This window comes from Pocillopora verrucosa, chromosome 9 (assembly GCF_036669915.1).
Source record: "Pocillopora verrucosa isolate sample1 chromosome 9, ASM3666991v2, whole genome shotgun sequence".
Classification (NCBI taxonomy): Eukaryota; Metazoa; Cnidaria; class Anthozoa; order Scleractinia; family Pocilloporidae; genus Pocillopora; species Pocillopora verrucosa.
In genome coordinates this window covers 21,384,085-21,405,558 of record NC_089320.1, presented here as the reverse complement: position 1 = coordinate 21,405,558, position 21,474 = coordinate 21,384,085, and the positions used below count along the sequence as shown (strand labels likewise).

Genomic DNA, 21,474 nt, shown 5'->3' with positions numbered 1-21,474 from the left:
CAGAATGAGATCAAGCAAGTCATGAGATAAAGGCTTCCCTCAAAAGTTCATCTTTTCTAAGACTTATTTCTTAACAATATGAAAGAGTAATTCTAGCCCTAAACCTAAGCAATTTACTATATAGAATCAGGGTAACAGTCGAATTTCCCTTTTTTAAGTCATAGAAACTAGAAAGTTTCAAACTATAGTTTCCTAGATATTCCTCTTTACTTAAAAATGAAATGAAACAATAGGGTGGATCTCTCTCTATAAGATAAGCTTAATTACGCATGCACTTTGATTGGTTCTTACAGTTTTCTTTGACAAAAGTGATTGACAGGTTTCCTCTGTTGAAAGAGAGGGTAAACATATTTTCCTTAGTAAGCTCACTTACCATAAAAAAATAAATATGCTACTTTCAATTTCATGTTACTTTACCCTTGTAAAGTACATGAATTTGCTATGTTAATCAATGCTTGCTTTGCATCAGAGTCTGGAAACAGCTGAAGTGATTGAAGAGCTTTCTCTCCATAATCCAAACTCAGGTCTTTCATCTTTGTTAATGTTTCTCCCTGAGATGCAATAGAGGACAGTTCCTGAAGCAAATGATCCAGCTTCTCTGTGTTCTTTTCTAGTAATATTTGCATGATCAATGTTTTCACTTCAGTTTGTTTACTGGAAATAATTACAGGTGCAGTGTGGAGGATAGTGGTAGATTTTTCTTCATGTAAGGCCTGAAGATCTTTCTTCAACTGATGAGCGAAACCAATGTTTTTGCCAAATTCAAATGCAGTTTCCTGAAGCTGAAATAGAAAGAAATTACTTACTGGATTATTTGAAAAGAATAGAAAAGCACCAAAAAGTCACCTCTAGGCCTTTACCTTGTAGACTCATGTTGGAAATACTTGATTTCAAATAACGTGGTAGGCATTGCCTCCATAGTCTGGCAATTTCAAACAATTTAGCTGATTTCCCTTGTTTTGAATACCCTCAACATGGAAAGCTACATTTCTTGTTTGTGGGAAAGCATTGAACCATGAAACAAGTAAACACAGAAGACCCATAACTATGTGTTCATGTACATCATTTATTTACATAGCACCACACATGACAAGTATTCATAACTCAACATACATTTTGAATTAGGCTGCACTACGTGTAAATGCAAATGTCTAATAATAATGTGAACCTTTCACCATAGTCCAATATTTCTGAAACGTTCACATAGTTTGTGGTTTTGATGGTTCAGAGGGCCTGAGACAAGCCAACAAAACACTTGTATTTGATGTTACCTCCTTAGAATAGCAGTAACATTTTCTCAAATCCCTTAACCCCTTAACTCCCATGAGTGACCAAGACAGAATTTCTCCTTACAATAATCAATACAATATCAAGCAGACAAGTGATGAGAATGAAATGAAATGTCAATTAGGGGATTATTAGTTGATCCAGTACCAAATTCTCTGAACTAACATCATACGAATTGGTTGGTAGACAGTAAGCAGAATTATTAATGAGATCTGGAGGTGAAATGGCTGTAATAGTAAGTGTGAGTTGATAGCAGATGATGACACTATGACTGGTTTGATGCAAAAATTTCAAATACATAAACATGTCAAGTGCCACACTATCACCACAATGACATAAATCAATCCTCACCTCAGCTGAGTGACCAACAATCTTCAAAGCTGCTTTACAGCTGTTTGCCATCAAGCTTCCTTTACATTTGAATGATAACTCACTCCAGAACTCCAAGTTCAAATTATCAGCATTAAATGTGATTTTCAGGAATTCACCTTCCATCAAATGTCCAATTACCTCTGAAATCATTTGAACGACTTCAGTGTCTTTAAGTTCTGCTAATCCTGTACAAGCATTGGCTAAAAGAAAGTCACCACTTAACACTGCCATCTTGTTACCAAATTCCATGTCATCTTGATAAGACTTGCTGGATGAAGAGATACTTGCTAAATCAACAATTCCTGTATGCACCAGGTTGGCTGTCATAAAAGAATATTGTAAGTGACATATTAGTCAAGTTTTTGCAGTTTAAAACAAGTGTAGGTAATGCACTTACCAGGAGCAATTCCTGGCATGGGGTGGGGGGATCATGGAGAGGGAGGTCCAGAATACTCCTGGGCATTTGCATAATGGCGTTCAAAATCTCTTTTCCCAAAAACATAGTTTTTAGACATCCTCTGCTGAGAAAAAGTTTCTTTCCCCTGATAACTACAGAGAAGTGAATAACTACTATGTAAACACAGAATCAGCAGGTATTTGAAAGAAGGGAGAACAAGGACTTAGTTGAATTGTAACTTCCTGTTGAATATTTAAACCCAAAACCACTCCTGAGAGATCTCTAAGATAGAGTACCCAGGTACATATTGTTGGGATAGATAACAATAGATACTTTCCCTAGTTGGTGATATCTTCATGTGTAACATGGCTCCAACCACACAACTATGGAGGGACACACTTAAAAAATTCATAGATGCCACTAGAATTTTTATGACTTGCAAGCAAGCTATCCTAAACAAGCTAGCCAATTGTACTGAACTAAACAATAAATATGAGATAAAGGGGGTAAGTTTCTAAAGAAACTGTGGTGCTGTGTTGGTGGGAGAGTATAACAAGGTAATTTAGTATTATCAACTGAGTTTATAACGTAAATTGGCCACCATAAAGAGTTTCAAAGCTGATTTTGGGGTTCTGGCCCTTCATCAGGGAAAAATCAATAAATCTGGGACTCAAGATCAAAGGTCTGGGTTGTAGTTATTACTTGAGCTCTATGTTGTGTTGTTGGGTAAGACAGTGACACTATCAGTGACTCACTACACAGAGAGAAACTTGATAAAACACGGAGGGAAACTTGTAATTGGCCTTTCGTCGATTAAAGAGCGGTAGCGGTAATCTTACTAGCTCCATGCCTTTGAGCTGCACTAGTCACTCTTGTGAGCAAACATTACACAGTCATGTTTAATTAAAAATCAAAACAATACCAAAGAGAAACCGCCACAAATCACCTGTGTGTATAGTTTCGGTTATGTCGGCCAGCTGTCTTTGGCTTGAATGAATATCAGCGACCAGTTCCTGATCCATCTTCCATTCGTCTTGCAAACATGACCGAGAGGCCTTAGACATAAGAAGCACTAAAAGTCCTCGAGTTTGCGTCGTCTGGTTGTCGTCCGAAACGAAGCCTCGAGCCGTTCGAAGCATGGGGTGCTTGCTCATGGCGAACCTCTTCATATACATGGCAATGTTAGAGATCTCATCGTTCAACAGGTATCGTAAATTAAGGAATGAGGTCGGATAGCCAACAATTTTCTCGGCATCCGAGAGAGCTCGGGTTAAATCGTCTTGTCTCGAAGACCAAAAGTGTCTCCTGATAGAAAGGTTTGAATTTTGCGACTGCCTTGATAGAGGCGCAATACTACGATACGTGATGAAGCAGTTAGAGTTACAATAGCATCTAACTGAGCGAAAAGCGAAAAGAAATGAGTTTCTCCCTTTTGCGAAGTCGAACACGACTGCCGCCATCTTAAATCTTACGTAACCGCGCCGACTTTAAATTTGTCAGTGGTAGCTATCAAACGCATAAAGATACATCATTTAATTTTACCTTTTCATACTCTCAAATATCGTTAGAAACAAGGGTATTAGAGAAAAAAAGTCATTTCTTCGTCATCATTACTTAACCTTAAGTGACAATTCAGTATAAGCCTTGTAAGTTACTGCATAATCGCAAATAGTGAATTAAAGTATTTTTGACCAAACGCTAAGAGACCAGCTTTGCAGAAGATGAGGCACCTCATGCTTGCCCCAGCTGTAACTTTCCTTAAGTGCAGGTCGCTCTTGCCTTTTCATGACATACACCTTTTTTTACTGTTTACTCATCATAATGGGATGAATTCATTTTGTTTAATCAAGCAGTTTTCAATAAAAAAAAGTTAATTACTAAATACATACAGACGGTAGAATTGAACGTTTTGAATGTTTTCTTACTTCGTACAAACTTTAGCGTCGTTTACATTGATGTTAAAAGGTCACCATGCGGCGACAGAAAGCGCATTTTGGAATCTTTATATCAGATGATGGGCAAGCGTGCATTTTTGTAATAATAATTCAATCAAGTATGAACATATTCTCCTGGTAAAATGTTCGCATTTTTGGTCAGAAAGATTTTGTTTTCTATTTTTCTACAGATCTTAACTGGATTCACTCAGATTTATAAGAACAATGAGCTCAAGAAAAAAAAAGAAAAACTTTAGCTGCTGGCAAAACGGGATGTGGAGAGGAGGACACTCAACTACTTGACCTTAGAAAGGTATGTGCCTCCAAATAAGATCAGTCAAAGAGCCTAATCGTCGTTCCTTCCCGATTCCAGCGAGAGAAGCAAGATTAGAGCAGTGGTCGATAACATGCTGAGACTATCTTAGTGTGGTGTATAATTTCACTTTTCAGCGTGTCAAAAATTGTGTCTTTCTAAGGGAAAACGTTTTGAAATGGGAGTAACCTTTGCGGTAGATCACGTTTGGTATTAAAATTTGTTTTCAAATCCTATAATAAAGATTTTGTCGAAATACGCCAAATGTGGCATCCTGTGGTTTACACAACGTGTAGTCTTAGTCAGGGAGGCAAAATTTCTCAAACTTCTTATGACTGCTCACCACCGTCCGAGTCAAAAAGTGGTTGTCATTTTTGATAGAAGCGACGCAATCCACAGATCACTGACACGTACTGACAGCTGCTCTGATGTATGTACAGAATAATGCGAACTCCTTAATTATCCGCCTATCGTGACTTGTAATCATGTGTTTACCAATCGGGGCTTAATTTGCTAAGACGCTAATCGCGCGGAATCAATTTCTTACGCATTCATGCAGTAAGGAGTAATTATACAAAAGAGTGCTTGAACAGCGTTTGTCTCTCGGCAGGAGTGAAAATATCGGATTAATGCTTCTGCTTGATTTTGGTCGTTAACAGAGAAAACGTTACAGCCAGGGCATCTGGGTGAGTCGTGCTTCTGATAAAGCGGCCGTAAACATTGGGAAGATTCGAAGAGAGTATCGAAAGTCAAAATGCGGAAAATTCTTATTTATGTAGTCGTTAAACTGAATATCACGTAGATAACAATCAGTAACTTTAGCTCAGGAGTCCACCGACGAAAGAGTGAGCGACATTTATCGCCATAAAGCCATGTTGACACGACAGCTCTCAAATAGTCGGAAGAAAACTGACCCGACGGAACTTGGAAGAAGGAGGTCCGGCGACGGAGGTGAAAAAGACTCGGGATCAATTATGCCTCAGAATGGTTTAAGTTGGTGTGGAAGGGGTTTTGATGAAGAAACAATGGCTAGTACACCAAACAGTGGTCAAAGGTTCTTTGAAAGCGACAGGGCTGTTGAGATGATGACATTTCCACCCATGTCTCGGGTGAGCAAACATGGAGAATCAAATAATCGATTAATTTCCTCTTGTTCGTCTCATCGCAGTAATGCGGTGAAAAATGGGGTAGATGAAAATACAGAACGTCTGTCGCATTTTCCCGCACGCAGAGCAAGTTTCCAAGCTTCCATTCAAGGTTTATCTCTGTTGAAAATGCCCGATCTTGAGATCACTCGTAATAGAAGTTTTTCAGACAGTCAGGCAGAGGATACAACGAGGATGACAGACGAGCAAAGGAGTAAACTAGAACGTTTGAAGCTACAAATATTTGAAGATAACACCAAGAGAAAGTGGGGCCGAAAGTTAAGTGGAAAGAAAGCAACTGATAGCACGCACACTGATGTTACCGAGGAAACTAAACTTCCTGTTTTGATCGGGGAGTCAATGGAGCATCACCTGAGATGTCACGAGACACCAATTATGGTTCCGAAACCTTTATCAATGTTTGCTTCTCGCTCAGATTTGGAACCAACCGACGGAGGAACAACATTGCAAAATCAAAATTTCGGTAGGGATGCTGTTTTTAAACTGGCCCGACATGACAGCGCATCCGACAAATTTGACGCTCTGTTGGATATGGACCCATTGACATCTACGTATTATGAAAACCACCAAGTTTCTAAGCAGAACTCTAATGGACATGATTTTGAACTCTCGCCTCCATCGGTCGCTGAAGAAGGTGACTTCGAGTCCATCACTGTTGTTATGGGACGGTTACGAACGCGATCTGAACCTGGCGACTTAGCGTCCCGAAAAGTATCGATGGTGCATCAGCTTCAAACTCGTACCAGGTCGGAAAATAACGAATTAAAAACAAAAGTCCAGTCGTTTGTTAAGAAACCACTGCCAGCTTTACCACCCTCAACACTGCGCGTGAAGAAACAAATTATAAGCGAAGTCACTGGCCATTCAATTTCGGGAACACATGCTAACACTACCTCGTTGCCCCGTGAAAGAAGAGAAGGCACAGTCAATATTCACACCTGTCCCAATTTGAACATGTTTTCTGATCGTTCTTGGATGTACCAGGATGTTTCTCGCAATAGGCATAGATACATTAGAGGGCCAGCCACACCCGTCCCACCCGTGGATTTCGTATTTCGCAAGGACAAATCTTGAACGCCGCAGTTCTTGTTATTATATATCATGCGTGAAGAGGATCTTGTTGTCTTTAGATCATCATGTCAACAATGACATGCTACAAAAGATCCCAAGCGAACAGAGTACTTAAAACTTTAAATCTGAACTAAGCTGATTATAGTGGATAAAGGGGTAAATTTCTTAAACTCTGTGGTTCTGCGTCGGTGGGAGAGTATTAAGTTAATAACGTAAATTGGCCACCGTAATAAGTTTAAAAGCTGACGTTTCGAGCGTTAGCCCTTCGTCACGACAACTTTTTAACTCTTTACGGCGGCCAATTAACGTTATCAACTCAGTCGATAATACTAAATTACCCCAATTTATGGTGGGACGACTGTTCAAAGGATATCCTCGAATTTCGGACAGAAACGTTATTACACTAGAGAGAAATGCTAATATTCTTTCAGGCACAGAGGTGATATTGAATCCTCGGGTAACTGAACGTGATTCTGGCGGCAGATGTCACGAAAAACTCGGTGACACTCGGACGTAAGTGATCACGGAATTCCCCGGGAGATGCCACCACCCTTGGGCAGGGAGTTACAAGACCTTTCTTCGCACTTATATCTTTCACTTCAAGTTTGAAATTTTGCGAACATATTCATCAGGAGCCCTATTATAGCAAACATCCATTTTAAAGAGGTAAAGGTGTTCAGAAGCCAATCCAAAATATTTAACTATTTATTCAGTGAGTAATCAATCTCTAGATTTGGCTCAAATATCTAATGTCTGTTCCGATCGCTACTACAAGATTACCTTGACAAGATTACCTATGCATACACAGAATACCCATGTAAAACGACGATACTGCTTGGGGAAACAACCTCAGGGGGTTGATGAAATACTTCAGAATTCAACTGACCACGACATATAGTTTGCCTACAAGCGAACCATTGCAGATGAAACTGCAGCATTGTCGTAAATAAATTTACGAGAAACATTATTGACAATATGCCTCCGATGAATGGGTTTTTAAATGTGTAATGCCCATAATATCTTGAGACATACTGAACAGGTACCTTTAGGGTCTATGTGTACATTCAAAATTATTGCGATAATACAGAAGAGACTTTAGTATAATTTTCTGGTTAAGAACGCATAACTTTAGGGGTGCTCAGCAATTGTAGGGGTGCGCTACAATTCAAACAATTCTCTCCTACAAAAATGATGAAAAAATAAATGCTTCATTCAATGAATAAAATGGACGTTTAGATTTATTTGTTCCAAGAAGCTAAAAAGTTTAGAACATCTTCATTGTTATAACAGCTTACACACTTAGCATAAAAGTTCTTTTTCGCCGCTTCTCTCAGTTCAAACAAAAACCCATATTTGGACACGTTATGTCGGGTTCCACTGATTTCTGCCTTCTCATTGGTCCAAATCACACTAAATCGAGGTTGACCTTTCACGTGATAGGCCTTAGCGTAAGATAACATCAATCCCTCCTTTGTCTGTTTGTGAAATTCAAACTGGTAATAATCTGGTTTCAAGTCAAATTCTGCAATGCATTCGCCATTCGCGACCTTTTCGTATAGAACTGAGACATGCAACCGGCCTTTGTATTCGGTCAAGCACTGTACAGTGAGGTTAAAACCACTTTTAAACATCACAGGCATATTTTTTCGATGCTGAGCCACGGTGAGATCCAAATCTAACGTCCACGACACTCCATTACCATCATTCGAAGTTAACAGCAGAGCGTAAAGTAGGTCGTTGTTATCAACGTAAGTTTCGATATGGACGGGCCGTAGACCAACAAGATTGTTCAGTCTTTCTCGGCAAGCATCCTTTGTAAGTCCAATATAAATAGATATGGCTGAATTTAAATAAACGTTCTGGAAAAAAATCATATTGAAGTATAAAGCATTCGCAAATCTATAGGCGTTTAGCCATGTTAAATCAAATCCCCGACTCTTTACATCTTCGTACAATGGCCAGAAATCGTGTTTTGGCACCATTATTTTAATCAGTTGTCGTTTATCTTCCGTTGTGATACTGCTTGGAAATACACCGCTAAAACTTGGCTGCACTGATACACATAAAGTGCAACTCAAAGCGTACTTTACCAGTCCATCAAGATCGAGATCTTTAGCCCAAGAATTGAACAACAGTGCCCAAGCGTAACCCTCGCAGTGTCGTGTCAAAACACCTGAGGTACCCTCCATCTGTCCACTGTGACCCCAAGTGCTTCCATTGTCCCGGATGTCGAGACCAAATCCGTACCATTCCTCTGTATCCTTCTCAAATGACGGCTTATCGAGCATTTTTTGGAAAGTTTCGTGTGAGATGATTCTTTTTCCATTAACACCCGATTCTAAGGAGAGGAGAAACTTTAACAGCTCAGAAGCAGTGGCGATCCAACCCCCGTGGGCGTCCGCTTCTTCCATGGTCCACCTTCCGTACTGTGGCGGTACTTTACAGCCGTCAGGAAATATCGACCTCACCATCCTGGGGTGACGATTGTGAAAATATTCCACCTGGGAAAACATGTGGAGAAAGGATTAAGTCAATATCTAGCAAAATGGTGAATCTAAATTTTCCCAATCCGTCCATTAAAAGCTACCCACCCATTAAGGTAAAACTACTGAGTATAGAACCATTTCAGTGAATCACAACAGTGCCAAACTATCATGCAGGGCTGTCAATGGGAGCCGGTAGCCGGCCAAAACCCCGAGCTAGTCTGACGGTGATTTTCACCTCATCCTTCACCGAAGAAAAAATCTACAAATTACTGAAACATCAACAATGAAATTTGTGCGGCAGTCATTTCTTTGTTTTGAGCGGAATTGAAAGTACAATTTACCATCAAGAGGCTTACATGTGAGAATCAATCCCACGCTCAAAGGACACGCCTGACACTTTTGAGACTGAATAGTTCCTAGTTTTGCGTGTATCTGAGGAAATAAAAAAGCGGTAATGATGACTAAGCACCCGAATTTTTTTATTTGCCGTCTACTTTTAAGCTCAATGACGGCCCTAATTTCGTTAACCCTCGTTCTTCACGGACTTCCAACAGTGGTCCTCTAGTCTTTAAGGCCGCTAACTAATTTGTAGTCCTGAATGGAAGCACCGCGGGAGCACAGTGTCCGGTGTAAGAGAGCAAATCAATGACCCAGCCTGGACTAGACCACGCAAAATTCTAACTGTGGGGGGTGGATGTGGGGAAGGTCGGGAATAATTTTATGAAAGTGGAAGGAATAAGATAAATCTACCTCCTCATCACTGAGTTCATTCTTGCAAGTTCTACCAATTTTCATTTGCTTTATTTCCACGGCCTCCAAAAGAGTCGTCATAAATTCTTCATATCCTTGACCAGTCACTCTCTCAATGACTTGGCCCAAAACTGTATAACCAAGATTGGAATAGGCATGTCTTCTCCCTTCCAAGAAAAAAAAATCAATTTAAAAACAAAATACAACAGAACAAAATAACATGCACAAATAGACAATCAAACAATGAAACAGGAATTAAGTTCAACACAATCACCTGTGTGTGACTGCAAAATGCTACACACTCAGATAACTATCTGTGATAAAAAGGATGAAGGAGTAAGGCAGCTTATCATACATGTGGATAATATAGCTACACCATAAATCATAGTTTTTCCTGCAGAATTCTGAATTAATTTGATCACAATTATTCATACCACTGATATTTCAGCATCTACAGCATTTTAAATTAATTAGGCATATACTTTGTAATGTCCAGTCACTTCATGAAAAGATCCAGTTCAGTGACTTTTCACTTGACTGTGTAAGAAGAAGAAGCCCTCTCTTGTCAAAGAAAGAGGAATAAAATGATTCTGATGTGTGTTATCAGGGGTGTTATTAGATATTGCTATTAAGCAAAAAATAACCCCATAACCATTCAATTCAGTATTAATAACTCCCAAATAATACAGATGAGTAAGGTGGGAAAGTTTTGAGATGGAAGAGAGAGTAAAGTTCTACACTACTTCTTCTCCCTCATGCAGATGGCAGAGATACTATGAGATTGAACTATTTAAAATGGACTGAGTTTTAAATAATATACAATAACATGACACCAGTGTTTAAGCCACACCAATTTTCCAAACATTTCTATATCAAATCAGGGGTATGGCATCTAGAAAATGTGCCACAAATTTGCATAAATTGACACTATCCATCAAAAATGTATAAAATATACAAGAAAATAAATCGATCTTTGCTTTTCCAAGTGTAGTGGCTCCTTAAAGAAACATTTTTGTTGATATACATAACCTCATCTTTCTTGCTACTGAGTGGCAGTAAACCTTCTTGGCCTTCCTTAAGCAGCTAAATACTACTTGGTAATAAATCTTTATTTTCATGAGATAAAGAATTTAAGGCAACTTTCTTAAGACTCCTGATGTATTTTTTCATCTACTCCTTTTGATTTCTTTTCAAAAACTTTTAGTCCAAAGTTTGAGTTGTGAAACTCAGGGTGTGGCTTATCTAAAAGTGTGGCTTATACACCAGTGTTTATGGTAATTCCTCTACTACTCCATTGCGATTGTACTCACCTGGGGCAAACTGAAGTTTTCTTCCCATCATGTACTGTATTAGTACACAAGGTGCCACAGGTTCAGCAACATTCATATGTTTTCCAACTTTCCAGAACACAGGGTCCCCAGCCCTGTCTCTGTCCCACCCAGCTGAATGATGAAGCAAGTGTTTCAGTGTGATGTCTAAGAGTCGAATATCACCAATTTCTGTGGGATTGTACTCCTTTAAAATTCCTTGAAAATAAATATAATCATAAAATATGTAAATAAGAATGTATTGCTTATTTAGGAAAAAATAAAGATGGATTTAAGATTTTATAGATTAAACAGTGATAGCACTAGCCATGATGTCTTAAACAATCATTACTGAATTCAAGATTGTTTGCTGCATACTTGAAATTATTCAACATAAAAGCGTCAAATTAAAATGCTGATAACATTCCAGAATGTAAATGGAGATCAAACTCTACTTTAAACTGATTCACAGTTTTCCTCAAACCAACAAAAAGGAGATTACCCTTTGGACCAAACACTTTATCCTCCAGAGACAATTTCCCTTCTTCAACAAGTCTCATAACACCAACAGCAGTAATTGTTTTGCTGATACTAGCAATTCTGAACATTAACTCTGGTTGCACTTTCCTTCCTGCACCTGCACAGCCATAGCCTAATAATGAAAAAGTCAAAAGGGGCCTGAATAGGACTGTACACATTAAACAGACTGTTGTAATTCTTTTTCTTTCTGGTCTACCTTGAGAATTTAGTTTTACCCATCGTTGTTTACATTTGAGAAAAAATTCAGTGGAGCATCCCTTCAAATCCTTTGCTCTCCTTTATAAAACCCTTTCTTTGGTGCCCAACCTGATTACAATACCAAGCTTCAATCCTTTACAACCTGACTATAGTGTATATATCCTCCATACTGTTCTGTATACATTTTCTGAAGTTATGAAAAGGAGAATTGTTTGATCCTTTCACTCCCAAGATCTCATTAGTAATTCTCTTTACTGTCTACCATACAATTTCTATGACATTAGTTCTGAGAATTTTGTATTGGATCAACTAATAATCTCCTAATTGGTCTTTTCCTTATACTCATCACTTTTCTATTTGACATACTAATGAGAAATTTGGATTTGTTCACTTAATCATAAGAGTTACAGGGGTTAACAATCAAGAGCTTCCTTCCTTCCCTTTTGACTAGGGGATGAAATTGTTAGCAGAAAATGGATGCTGGCCAGTCTTAGGGGTTACAGTATAAACCTTCTACCTAATGGTAAATCTAATCTTAGGCCTTGTTGGCACAGGATGTGGAAAAAAAGTAAAATTTTGCAAAGAATCTTTAATATTCATTTTATCTCAGATGAGAGACAAGCAACAATTTTCACTCCAATTCTGAAGGGCAAGCTGGATTTCAATTTCAAAGCTTTTTTTCCTACAAGTATATTGATTTAATTCCCATTTGTAGAATACAAAAATTGTTTGAAAAGGTTAACATGTCTCTTTCCAGTTTGTATTTACCTTGACAGTATATCAGTTCTTCACCTCTACTTATCGCCACACTAGCCCCAGGAATATCTTGTTCTTTCATGAAATCCAGGATAATTCCATCAAATGCTTGCATTTGCTCTGATATCAATCCATTGGCTCTTGGGGATTCTAAGAAATCAAAAGTCAAAGTCTGTACAGTAATGGAGTGACTTGTCATTTCAGGGTGTATCCTGGTTACAGTGGCAATGAATGACAGGGTGTATTGGCTACTCCTCCTAATCCTTTGGCCCCTAGGAATGACCAGCATATAATTTCTCCCTACAATATCACTCTGAATCACACTTTAAAGTCATGAGAATAAAAGAAATGATCTCCAGCTGATGAAGCTCATGATTGTTAAACAAATTCTCCTAGTCAGCACCTCAGGAAATGTATAAAGTAAAGTATGAAGAATATGCATACTGGATGTTAGGGTATAAAGGGTTACCACTCCTGCAAGGATGAAGCCATGAATTTAGGGATCAGGAAATCATATGAGGGTTTACCTCCTAATATTGAGGTCTGGGATCAAAGCTTTATTTTTCTTTAATTTCTTTAGTCCTTTATGCTCTTTCATTTGATTTGTTTTTGGGGGTTTTAATCACGTTTGTTTTTTGTTCTTCTGTTTTATACCAATTAATTTGTAGCTGTTGTCATCATTCTTGTCTTTTTGGTTTCTTTTTTATTATTATTCTCCAGTAATTAACATGTAATGACTCTGAATATTTTATTTTCTGCATTTTGTTCTTCACTCTCACAAGTATAGTTATAGTCTGCAAAGTGTGACAGGTGCACACATGACCCTGTTTTTTGATCACACTCATTGCAGCTGCTAGATTCAATGCAAAAGGTGGCATTGTCTGGTAACCATGCACACATGAGGTCTAGATCCAGACAGTCAATCGTTTGAGTAATACACCGCAAACATGGCTTAAAATCGCTCTGGAAGCAAGCAAGATCTTGATAAGTTTTGTAATACTCTACAGGTTGCGTAAATCCAGCTGTCAATAAGAGCTGGCTAATATTCCAGGGCGTACATACCACACGAAATCCAGTAGTTATGATCACTGAGGAAGCTAACTTGGCGAGGCTCTGCTTGAAAATCCATCTATACAAACGAAACATTGCAAAAACCATTTTGTGTGGGGAATGATTTCACAAGGTGACTAATGGCAAAGCCGCGATCTCGACACGATTTGTTTGATTCCGGACTCTAACAGCTCTACAGCTGATTCATTTGTGGTTGGTTCGACAGTTTGTTCTGTTTAGTATGTTAACGTACAAGTTACTTGCTATTCGATAGATCACACAGTCGTCTCTTGAAAGAAAACAATAACCAACACTATAAGTCCCTTCTGGGACTAATGCTTTGTTTTACAAATAAATCGTACGACTAGCTGTTTGCTTTAATTTCTTTGTAAAAAGTTGCCTTTGTTAGGATAATGATACTGTTTGAAATCACCTTTACATATAGCTACCGTTATTAAACTTAAATAATTCTGTCTTAACTTACCAGTGGGTGTGACGGGATTAATTTTTAAGCCTTGTAAGACAACTTGGCTTTTCACATCATCCCGCCGCCATTTTGGCGATCTCTTTTTCTCGTCCCCAGAGCCACACGTTTTGACTAATCGTGCTCAGGGACTCGGGGAACGGGAATGTTCTTTCAAAGTTTGCACATGCACAGTCGTTTGATCGATGTTTCAGACTGTAGCTGAGACAAGAGCAACGGAGCTCGCGAGGTTTGAGCTGGCGAGTTAAGAGAAAATGCTAGAGGTCTGCAAATGGTCTGGCGTAAGAGGAAAGAAAGATTGAAGGATAGACGTAGCTACGCTTCGTGTGACATTCGTATGTTCTTCGTTCAGCCAAGCTTTTGAACTTACAAATTAGACTTTCGCTGTCAAAACCTTTGAGTCCCCCTGATCAACTGTATGAAACGCAAAATAATGGCTTAAAGGCTTTACTGCGGTCTGAGACTCTATTAATGAGGATTAATAACAACACACAATTCATCATCGTAAGAATTTATTTATAACAACATAATCACGCGATTTTTCAAGTCCTCTGATTCTGGGGCACTTCTGGGGGAGCTGCATATGAACAGCTAAAGGTAGAAAAAGTACACTAACTTATATTATCCCACATTTTGGTTATATAACGTTTGTATCACGAATTTAGGGGTCTTCTACCTTTGATAAACGTGCTTGAAACTCAGCATGCTCTACGGGAAACAAGCACATCACTCTTTGCCTTTTTGGGCAGTTAGTTTTCTGACGAATCAATAGTATTTCACTTCACAATATAGCATGTTAGTAGATAAAGTTCCAACAAGGAGTTGGCTCTTATAGACAAGAGCAGATGTGGAAGCAGACAATTCCTTTCCGTCATTCCTGTACACCCCACGAACCTTGTGATAAGGAAAAGCGATCCCAGATGCAGATGATTTCCCTAACTGTACCTCGAGAACCTGAGAGGCACTAGGGTGGCTGATGTTTTTTGAGTACGCCACGATGTCAAGAATTTTCGGTACTGTTGCCAACCAAAGGTTCCCGGTAACAGGATCGACATTAATGTTGTCAACATATGCTCCAACTTTAATCACCTGCATACAGAAAATATACAATAAAATTTTCAAATATACTGGTGATAATAGTTCGCAGCTGGTATGACGCTGCGGTTCGTCTCGACTTAGAGACTCTTTAGATCACTTTCGGATTTTCAAGCAAGCTCGTTGAGTATCGTGCTCAAAGTCCCGTACGCATCGTTAATGATGCTAGCAATCTGACCCCAAATCACGTTCACAAGTTTCATTAATTTTGCACAATAAAAATAACAAAATGATGGAATAAAAGACCATAGCAATTGACCTTTCAGCTTCTCGAAGTGACTTATACTTAAGTAGATAGCTCATATTCTCCAACAGACAGGAAAATAGTGACAAGAATAAATGAGCCTGTGCCATTTTAATTAAAAATTAGAGTCATAGGAGAAAACCACACAACACAGACCAGAAAAACTAAACTGGTTTTATTTCATGAAATCTCTCCTCAACCAGGGAGAACCGATCACTACAACCAGCTTTGCTACATTAAATTCTTTTGATTTATTTACAGCGAAATGTATAGCAGCAAGAAGGGAGAATCATGCATAAAATCTTAGGTGTTAGTGGATTCACAAACTCGTTCTGCGAATGATAAAACGGAGACGTGACCTTGTAAACTACGTCATGCCAATGATCTCAATGGTCACAACACTGTTAATGATGCTTCTTAAGCTTGGTTAAAAGTAAGCAATTTTCTCCCTGGAAAAACTAAGCCAAATTTAAATAACGGAAATACTCTAAATCATAATTTTTTTTCGTTTAAGCGACCCACCTGAGAAGCCTCCAAGGTGTTGTCACGACGACGTCTGTAAACTGCCACACCGTTATCATGGGTTGCAGACGCAAAGACAAAACTAAAAGGATTACAGTTTAGCTTAAGTAGAATATCAAACGTATCTTTTGCAAAGGTTGCTGTTTAACAAATTGAGGGAAAACATACAAAAATAAAGAGGTAAAGAAGAAGCAGTATAACATACTATTCCGTTCCCCTCAGGTCCACACGGACTTAAACATGTTTTACGAGGAATATTAATAATTCGATCACCTACTTTTTGTATATTCACAAGTTTATTTGTCTATTCATTCACCTGTTTATTATTTGTCAAATCCTAACAAAGGGTGTGCGTTTTTATAAGGATTGGCGTTCTGATCTGGTATCTTTGAGGCACGCATTCGAATCCCGTCGAAGCCTGGATTTTTTTCTGGCTCCCTTTCAACAGTTTATCCATCACTGATTCATTTAATTTTTGCAGTTCACTTGCGTGGATCTTTTCCTCACTAGTATATCATCCGCAAGTCAAAATGCCATTCAATTTTTTAAATCTTAGTTTGGACAATTTATTGGTATTGGATCAACTAATAAACTAATAATCCCCTATTTGAAAGTTTTTCTTTATTCTCATCACTTATTGTATTTAGAAATTGTAGGGAGAAATTTGTCTTGGCCGCTCATGGGAGTTAAAGGCTAAATGTAATCAGTTCGCATCAAAACTGAACGCTTACCTTTGGTCTTTATCCATGGCTATGCCGTTAGAATGGACTCCACTTATCGCTTCGATGGCCTTAAATCCGTCGAAATACACAATATTTGAGGCAAAGAAGTTGTTTAAAATATACATATATAGCAATTGCTGTACTGTCCCATATCGAAACAAATTGTCGTTTGTCACGTAAAAGGCATCTGGACCTGAAAAAATAACATACAGAGAAGCAATGATGGCACTATCTCTAAAAAACCGTTGAGAGGTCCACTTAAAATTGCGTGTACAGTTTAGTTTAAGTAATGCACGGACAGCCAAGCTCGATATGCAGTTCTAAAAACAATCCTTACATTCCTCTATGCATCATATTTAGCTTATACAAGAAACTCTATCTCTATCCTAGGGAGGGTAGAGTCCTAAATGGGTAAATTCAGTATCTGGATCCAGGATTCAACAACCTCAAACAACCACCCATCAAAAGTGCTTTGGTCACAAGTCTCTTCAAGATTCATTTAGAGTTCATAAGTAACACATGATTAAAACAATGGTGCTAAATCAAGCCTAATTAGCGGTTTGGCACTAGTATTTCTTTTTTACCCGCGGGAAAGTATAATCCCTCAAGCAACGTGAGTTAGTGAGAGGCCTGCCATGGTTTAGCAGATTTAGTGGTACCTGAACCCCGGCAAACCTCTCCTCGTCTCGTCTAAAATCTTCCTGCGGAGGAGAAACGCGCGTCTTGCAGCGCGAATAAGAAGGCTTGTTTGCAGGCTGGAAAGTGCGCGCGAGAGAGAGCCGCGTGCAAGAACTATTTTCACGCTCATACATGCCGGCCCATATCACTAGCTTGATTAACACATCTGTATTTCTCCATGAATATCAGTCTGGGAACAATGTATTTTTCATGCATATTCGCATAGCATAGGCTGAGCCTAAAAATCCGGGTTGCAATTTTTTTGCCGTACTTCACTCGTGATCTGTCTTATCTCCTAATCAATTAGATGCACGACTGAAGTTGATCGCCCATATTTTTCCTCGCGCTTAAGTTAGTATGCTCGTTATATTAAAATTTGTTTATTCAATAGGTCTATGCAGAACTTTTTTTTTTTCTCTCCGAAAGATCGCATGGCTACTTATTTCACATACCTACTGCATGTAAGTTATTTGGACTCCAGATCAGTTCATTCACCACAGAGCGCCGATGAATCAGTGAGTGAGTTTCCCGTTCGAAGTCAAATATTTCAATGGCTTGGGCATCCGGTCGGTGGTTTATGACAAACAGGGAAACCGCGCCAGAAGATGGATCCTGATACGCGCTGATCCCGTGCGGGTTAAACCCCGAACGATTGAAATTCTTCAGCGTCAATTCTACTGGATTTTTATCGGCTTTGTTGAAGTCAAACGTCAAAATTTTGCCCTCACGCGTGTCAAGCACTGGGTCATACGAGATGCTGAGCCTGTAACGAAGTCCCTATTAAATAAATATGAAACAAATTCACCAGTTTAAGTCAAATATCTTCAGAAAATCAAACGTCAAATTTTTATTCTCGCCCGCGTGTCAAGGCTAGGTCTAGCCTGTTCCAAGCGTTCAGTTAGTGAAACGAAGCGCGATACCAGCGGCTGAAGAGAAAAAACGAGGGAGGTCTGATTTAGACCTCCCAACGACCTCGACCCAATCCTCCCTCCTATCAACGCTCCGCCGCTGCTAAAGCATCATTTACTGTCGCGCTCTGTTCTAACTTAAACCTGAACACCTAGAACAGACTTGACTGGGTCTGACGAGAAGGCGAACGTTGTATCGAGGGGTACTGGGCTGCATTACCCCCTTCCCCCTCTCCCTCTGGATTAAAAATTAAGACATCTTTATTACAAAATATTGTTTACGCTCTGCAAATAGGCCAACAATTTTTTTTCATACAACTGAACCTTTATAAAATGAATAAAAATTAAGCTAAGACAGCTCGAAGGAATGATGACCAACTCCTAAACAGAGATGTCTAAATTTACAACAGCAGAAACTTACAAGAGACACGAACACTAGTCCATCGTTAAGGAGGGCGAGATCCTCTGAGCCATTCACTGAAAATCACAAAGGCAAAAAAAAATTTTCTCATGAAGAGACAGACAGGAGAATTGCTTCAGCGCAACATCAGGGGGACGTTTATAAGGAGGGGGACATTAGCATTTATAAAATAACTGGGATTCTACGGGCACCCTGTTTATAAGAGACGCGTGATTAAGGCGTGAATTTCACCGGAGAGGCGAGCGTTATACGCGAAGTTATGAACCAGAGTGAAGCGTTTTTTGCATCCTGAAGTATACGTGACCCGTGAATTTTTTCCTTTCGCGAAAACCTCAAGAAATCATCGAAACCTCGCATACAAGAAGAAAGCTGCTTAAAGTACACGTGATGCATGAATTTTCTAAAATTCGTGCGTGAAGCGGGATCAGGACCCCATGTTTGTCACCCTCTCTCGTTCAAACTGTGTAGTGCATGCTCTTACTTCTATGAAAAGATCGATTACAGTTTCTAAGAGTGTTTATGTGTGTTCTGGGGGACATACACGCCGATGGACTAAGTTGTTGATATTGCCTTACACAGTTGTCACGGAACTGACCTGTCTACCAGATCAAATGGAAATGAGATTACCCGTCAGTAGCCCGATTGATTCGTCGAGAGAACGAAATAGCAATTAAATTAAAGTGTGAACTTGTCAACCCGGGCTGTTCAAGTGAAAATGTGCTACAACAGACAGAATCTATGCTCGAGCGCGCGGACGCCTCGTGACCAAAGCCATCACCTAATGCAGCATAATTTTTAAATACTGATTCAAACATTTCATGCAGCTTCATGGAGGTGTTTTTCAAAGCAGCCTCATTAGACTTACCTTCTATTACTCTGCAAGGTCCGGGAGAGTGATTCACAATATGAGTGAAATGTCCTATGAATATTCTGAAGAATGAAAAAGGAGTGCGTGATATTTCCTTCGTCTCATTAAACAGCAACTCGACAAGTATTCACGTTTCAATTTAGAAAGGAAAATAACATTTCACTCACAGCGTTTTGACAACATGAGCAACAAATAAGTGACCATGAAAAACACCACAAATTCACCCAGTCGACCCATGATTCGAACACAACTATTCGTTCAGTGTCTGGTTCGCCTCGAGCTCCAATGGTAATGCTCTTAGAGTTCACACTTTAAATTACCGTAATGTTGCGTGACCCTTTCTCTTTGCTGATGAATTTCTCGTTTCCAGCTCCAAACGCAGGTGATTGGCTGATAGCTATGAGAACCTGGGATCAGGGGTGCAACCTCGAAAAAAGAAGGCGTGATCCTAGGTTAAAGCTATCAAGTATTTTGTCGGTTATGATTTATGTGTGTATCGATACTGCTGATTTTATGTCTGTGTTGGAAGTTTTCGGCTTTTCATTCAGGCTGTCTGTCTGATTGATTGGTGGACGGAAGGGGCGAGGGTGGTAAAGGGGGGGAAGGGGGTTTCAATCCTACATCACGCTGAATTTTCCTATTCAAATCACGCATCCCGGATATTTTTTAACCAATCATGCGTCACGTAAAAGGATTAATTACGCTAAGCTATACTGTAAGATTTCAACCGATCGGATGTATTATTAAAAATTATATTGCATCCAACGTTTTTTTTTATTCCGGAATGAATTGCGTTTCCCTTGTCATATTTCTTTTTGTTGAACAAATAAAGACGACTTACTTGTGGAAACTAGACGCTGAGAGAGCGTTTACTCAGGCCTCGTATCACAATATCAAATCACACTTTACAAGTATAGAACACATAAAAACAAACCAGAGAATCAGAATTTTAACACAAGAGTGAAGCTTAGGTATTACCATTCAAGTTGCTTCGTTGAGTATCCTCTTCATCCAATAGCTTGTTGTTTGCCTCACCTTCGAAGTTCTGTTCACGAGATGTTTTTTTTCAATTCAGCATATGAGTGTGTTCGTCTGGGCATCATAGTCGTCATAGTTTGTTGTTTTAATAAGTTCAGGATAGTCATAGATTTGACGTCGACATGTTTTCGTAGAATTGAACTTCATATATGGCCCCATTTAGTTATCTCTCTAGAACAAGTATGATTGCTAAATTGGCTATCTGTCAATTTTTGCGGCCATCTCGTGGTCTCCAAGATTGAGCGAAGAATCTACTGGCCACTCTTTACTCTTCTTTTCATACACAGGCATTTATAGTTATGTGCAATGTTTTGACCAATCCCCTTCTGAACGCAACTGTCCTGTATGTCCAGGTAAGGTGTACAACGTGGCTTTTGAATTCGTTTTAGGTGTCAAAAAATTTTCCCTGTTCCTTAACTCATTGCTTACATTCACATCCTCTAGGGCAGCATAAAACTTGACAAACCAAAACTTAAACCGAAACGTCTTTTACCGTTTCAGGGGTCCGTTTGGGTCGACATTCTTGAGGTAGATCTTTTCATTCGATGGAAGTCGGATAGCTTTCCTGGTCTTCTCCTGGATCCGATCTGACCTCCAACACCACGACCACAGGCGTGTTGACAAAATAACACTGACGCGTCATAGTCCTCTTGCAAATGTTAATCTATATTAACGATGCCTATTTGTGCGTTACGATTGTGAACCAGACAACGTGCTCACGGCCTGCGCACGGTGTTATTGATCTTGTATTGAATACTCTATTTGGCTTTCTGATTGGATTCCTTACTAGGTAAAGAGTCGTTCAATTTTATCACGGAAAGCCAATTGGTTTACCTGATTTTTGTAAATTACGGCCTGGTCACGCGC

The 21,474-nt window shown here is 39.2% G+C and overlaps 4 protein-coding genes across 4 annotated transcripts; 1 reads left to right on the top strand and 3 right to left on the bottom strand.

Annotated features, from left to right (window-relative positions):
• Window positions 1–26: 26 nt before the first annotated feature.
• Window positions 27–3,522, bottom strand: LOC131792805 (all trans-polyprenyl-diphosphate synthase PDSS2-like). Its single transcript, XM_059110213.2, has 3 exons — window positions 3,003–3,522; window positions 1,639–1,979; window positions 27–782 (listed from the first exon to the last, which is right to left on the bottom strand). Exons 1-3 carry the CDS (start codon window positions 3,514–3,516, stop codon window positions 414–416), a joined length of 1,224 nt encoding a protein of 407 aa, XP_058966196.1. The 5' UTR covers window positions 3,517–3,522; the 3' UTR covers window positions 27–413.
• A 1,315-nt stretch (window positions 3,523–4,837) lies between these two features.
• On the top strand, window positions 4,838–7,727 carry LOC131792804 (uncharacterized). The gene has a single exon (XM_059110212.2). The coding sequence runs from the start codon at window positions 5,176–5,178 to the stop codon at window positions 6,541–6,543; it is 1,368 nt and encodes a 455-aa protein (XP_058966195.2). The 5' UTR covers window positions 4,838–5,175; the 3' UTR covers window positions 6,544–7,727.
• Window positions 7,728–7,760: 33 nt separating this feature from the next.
• Window positions 7,761–14,234, bottom strand: LOC136283425 (uncharacterized). Its single transcript, XM_066172279.1, has 7 exons — window positions 14,112–14,234; window positions 13,640–13,706; window positions 12,590–12,727; window positions 11,586–11,735; window positions 11,087–11,302; window positions 9,777–9,943; window positions 7,761–9,041 (listed from the first exon to the last, which is right to left on the bottom strand). Exons 2-7 carry the CDS (start codon window positions 13,704–13,706, stop codon window positions 7,779–7,781), a joined length of 2,001 nt encoding a protein of 666 aa, XP_066028376.1. The 5' UTR covers window positions 14,112–14,234; the 3' UTR covers window positions 7,761–7,778.
• Window positions 14,235–14,606: 372 nt separating this feature from the next.
• Window positions 14,607–19,821, bottom strand: LOC136283405 (serum paraoxonase/arylesterase 1-like). Its single transcript, XM_066172217.1, has 7 exons — window positions 19,748–19,821; window positions 19,567–19,631; window positions 18,702–18,757; window positions 17,825–18,149; window positions 16,704–16,887; window positions 15,973–16,054; window positions 14,607–15,200 (listed from the first exon to the last, which is right to left on the bottom strand). Exons 1-7 carry the CDS (start codon window positions 19,804–19,806, stop codon window positions 14,877–14,879), a joined length of 1,095 nt encoding a protein of 364 aa, XP_066028314.1. The 5' UTR covers window positions 19,807–19,821; the 3' UTR covers window positions 14,607–14,876.
• Between the last annotated feature and the right edge of the window lie 1,653 nt (window positions 19,822–21,474).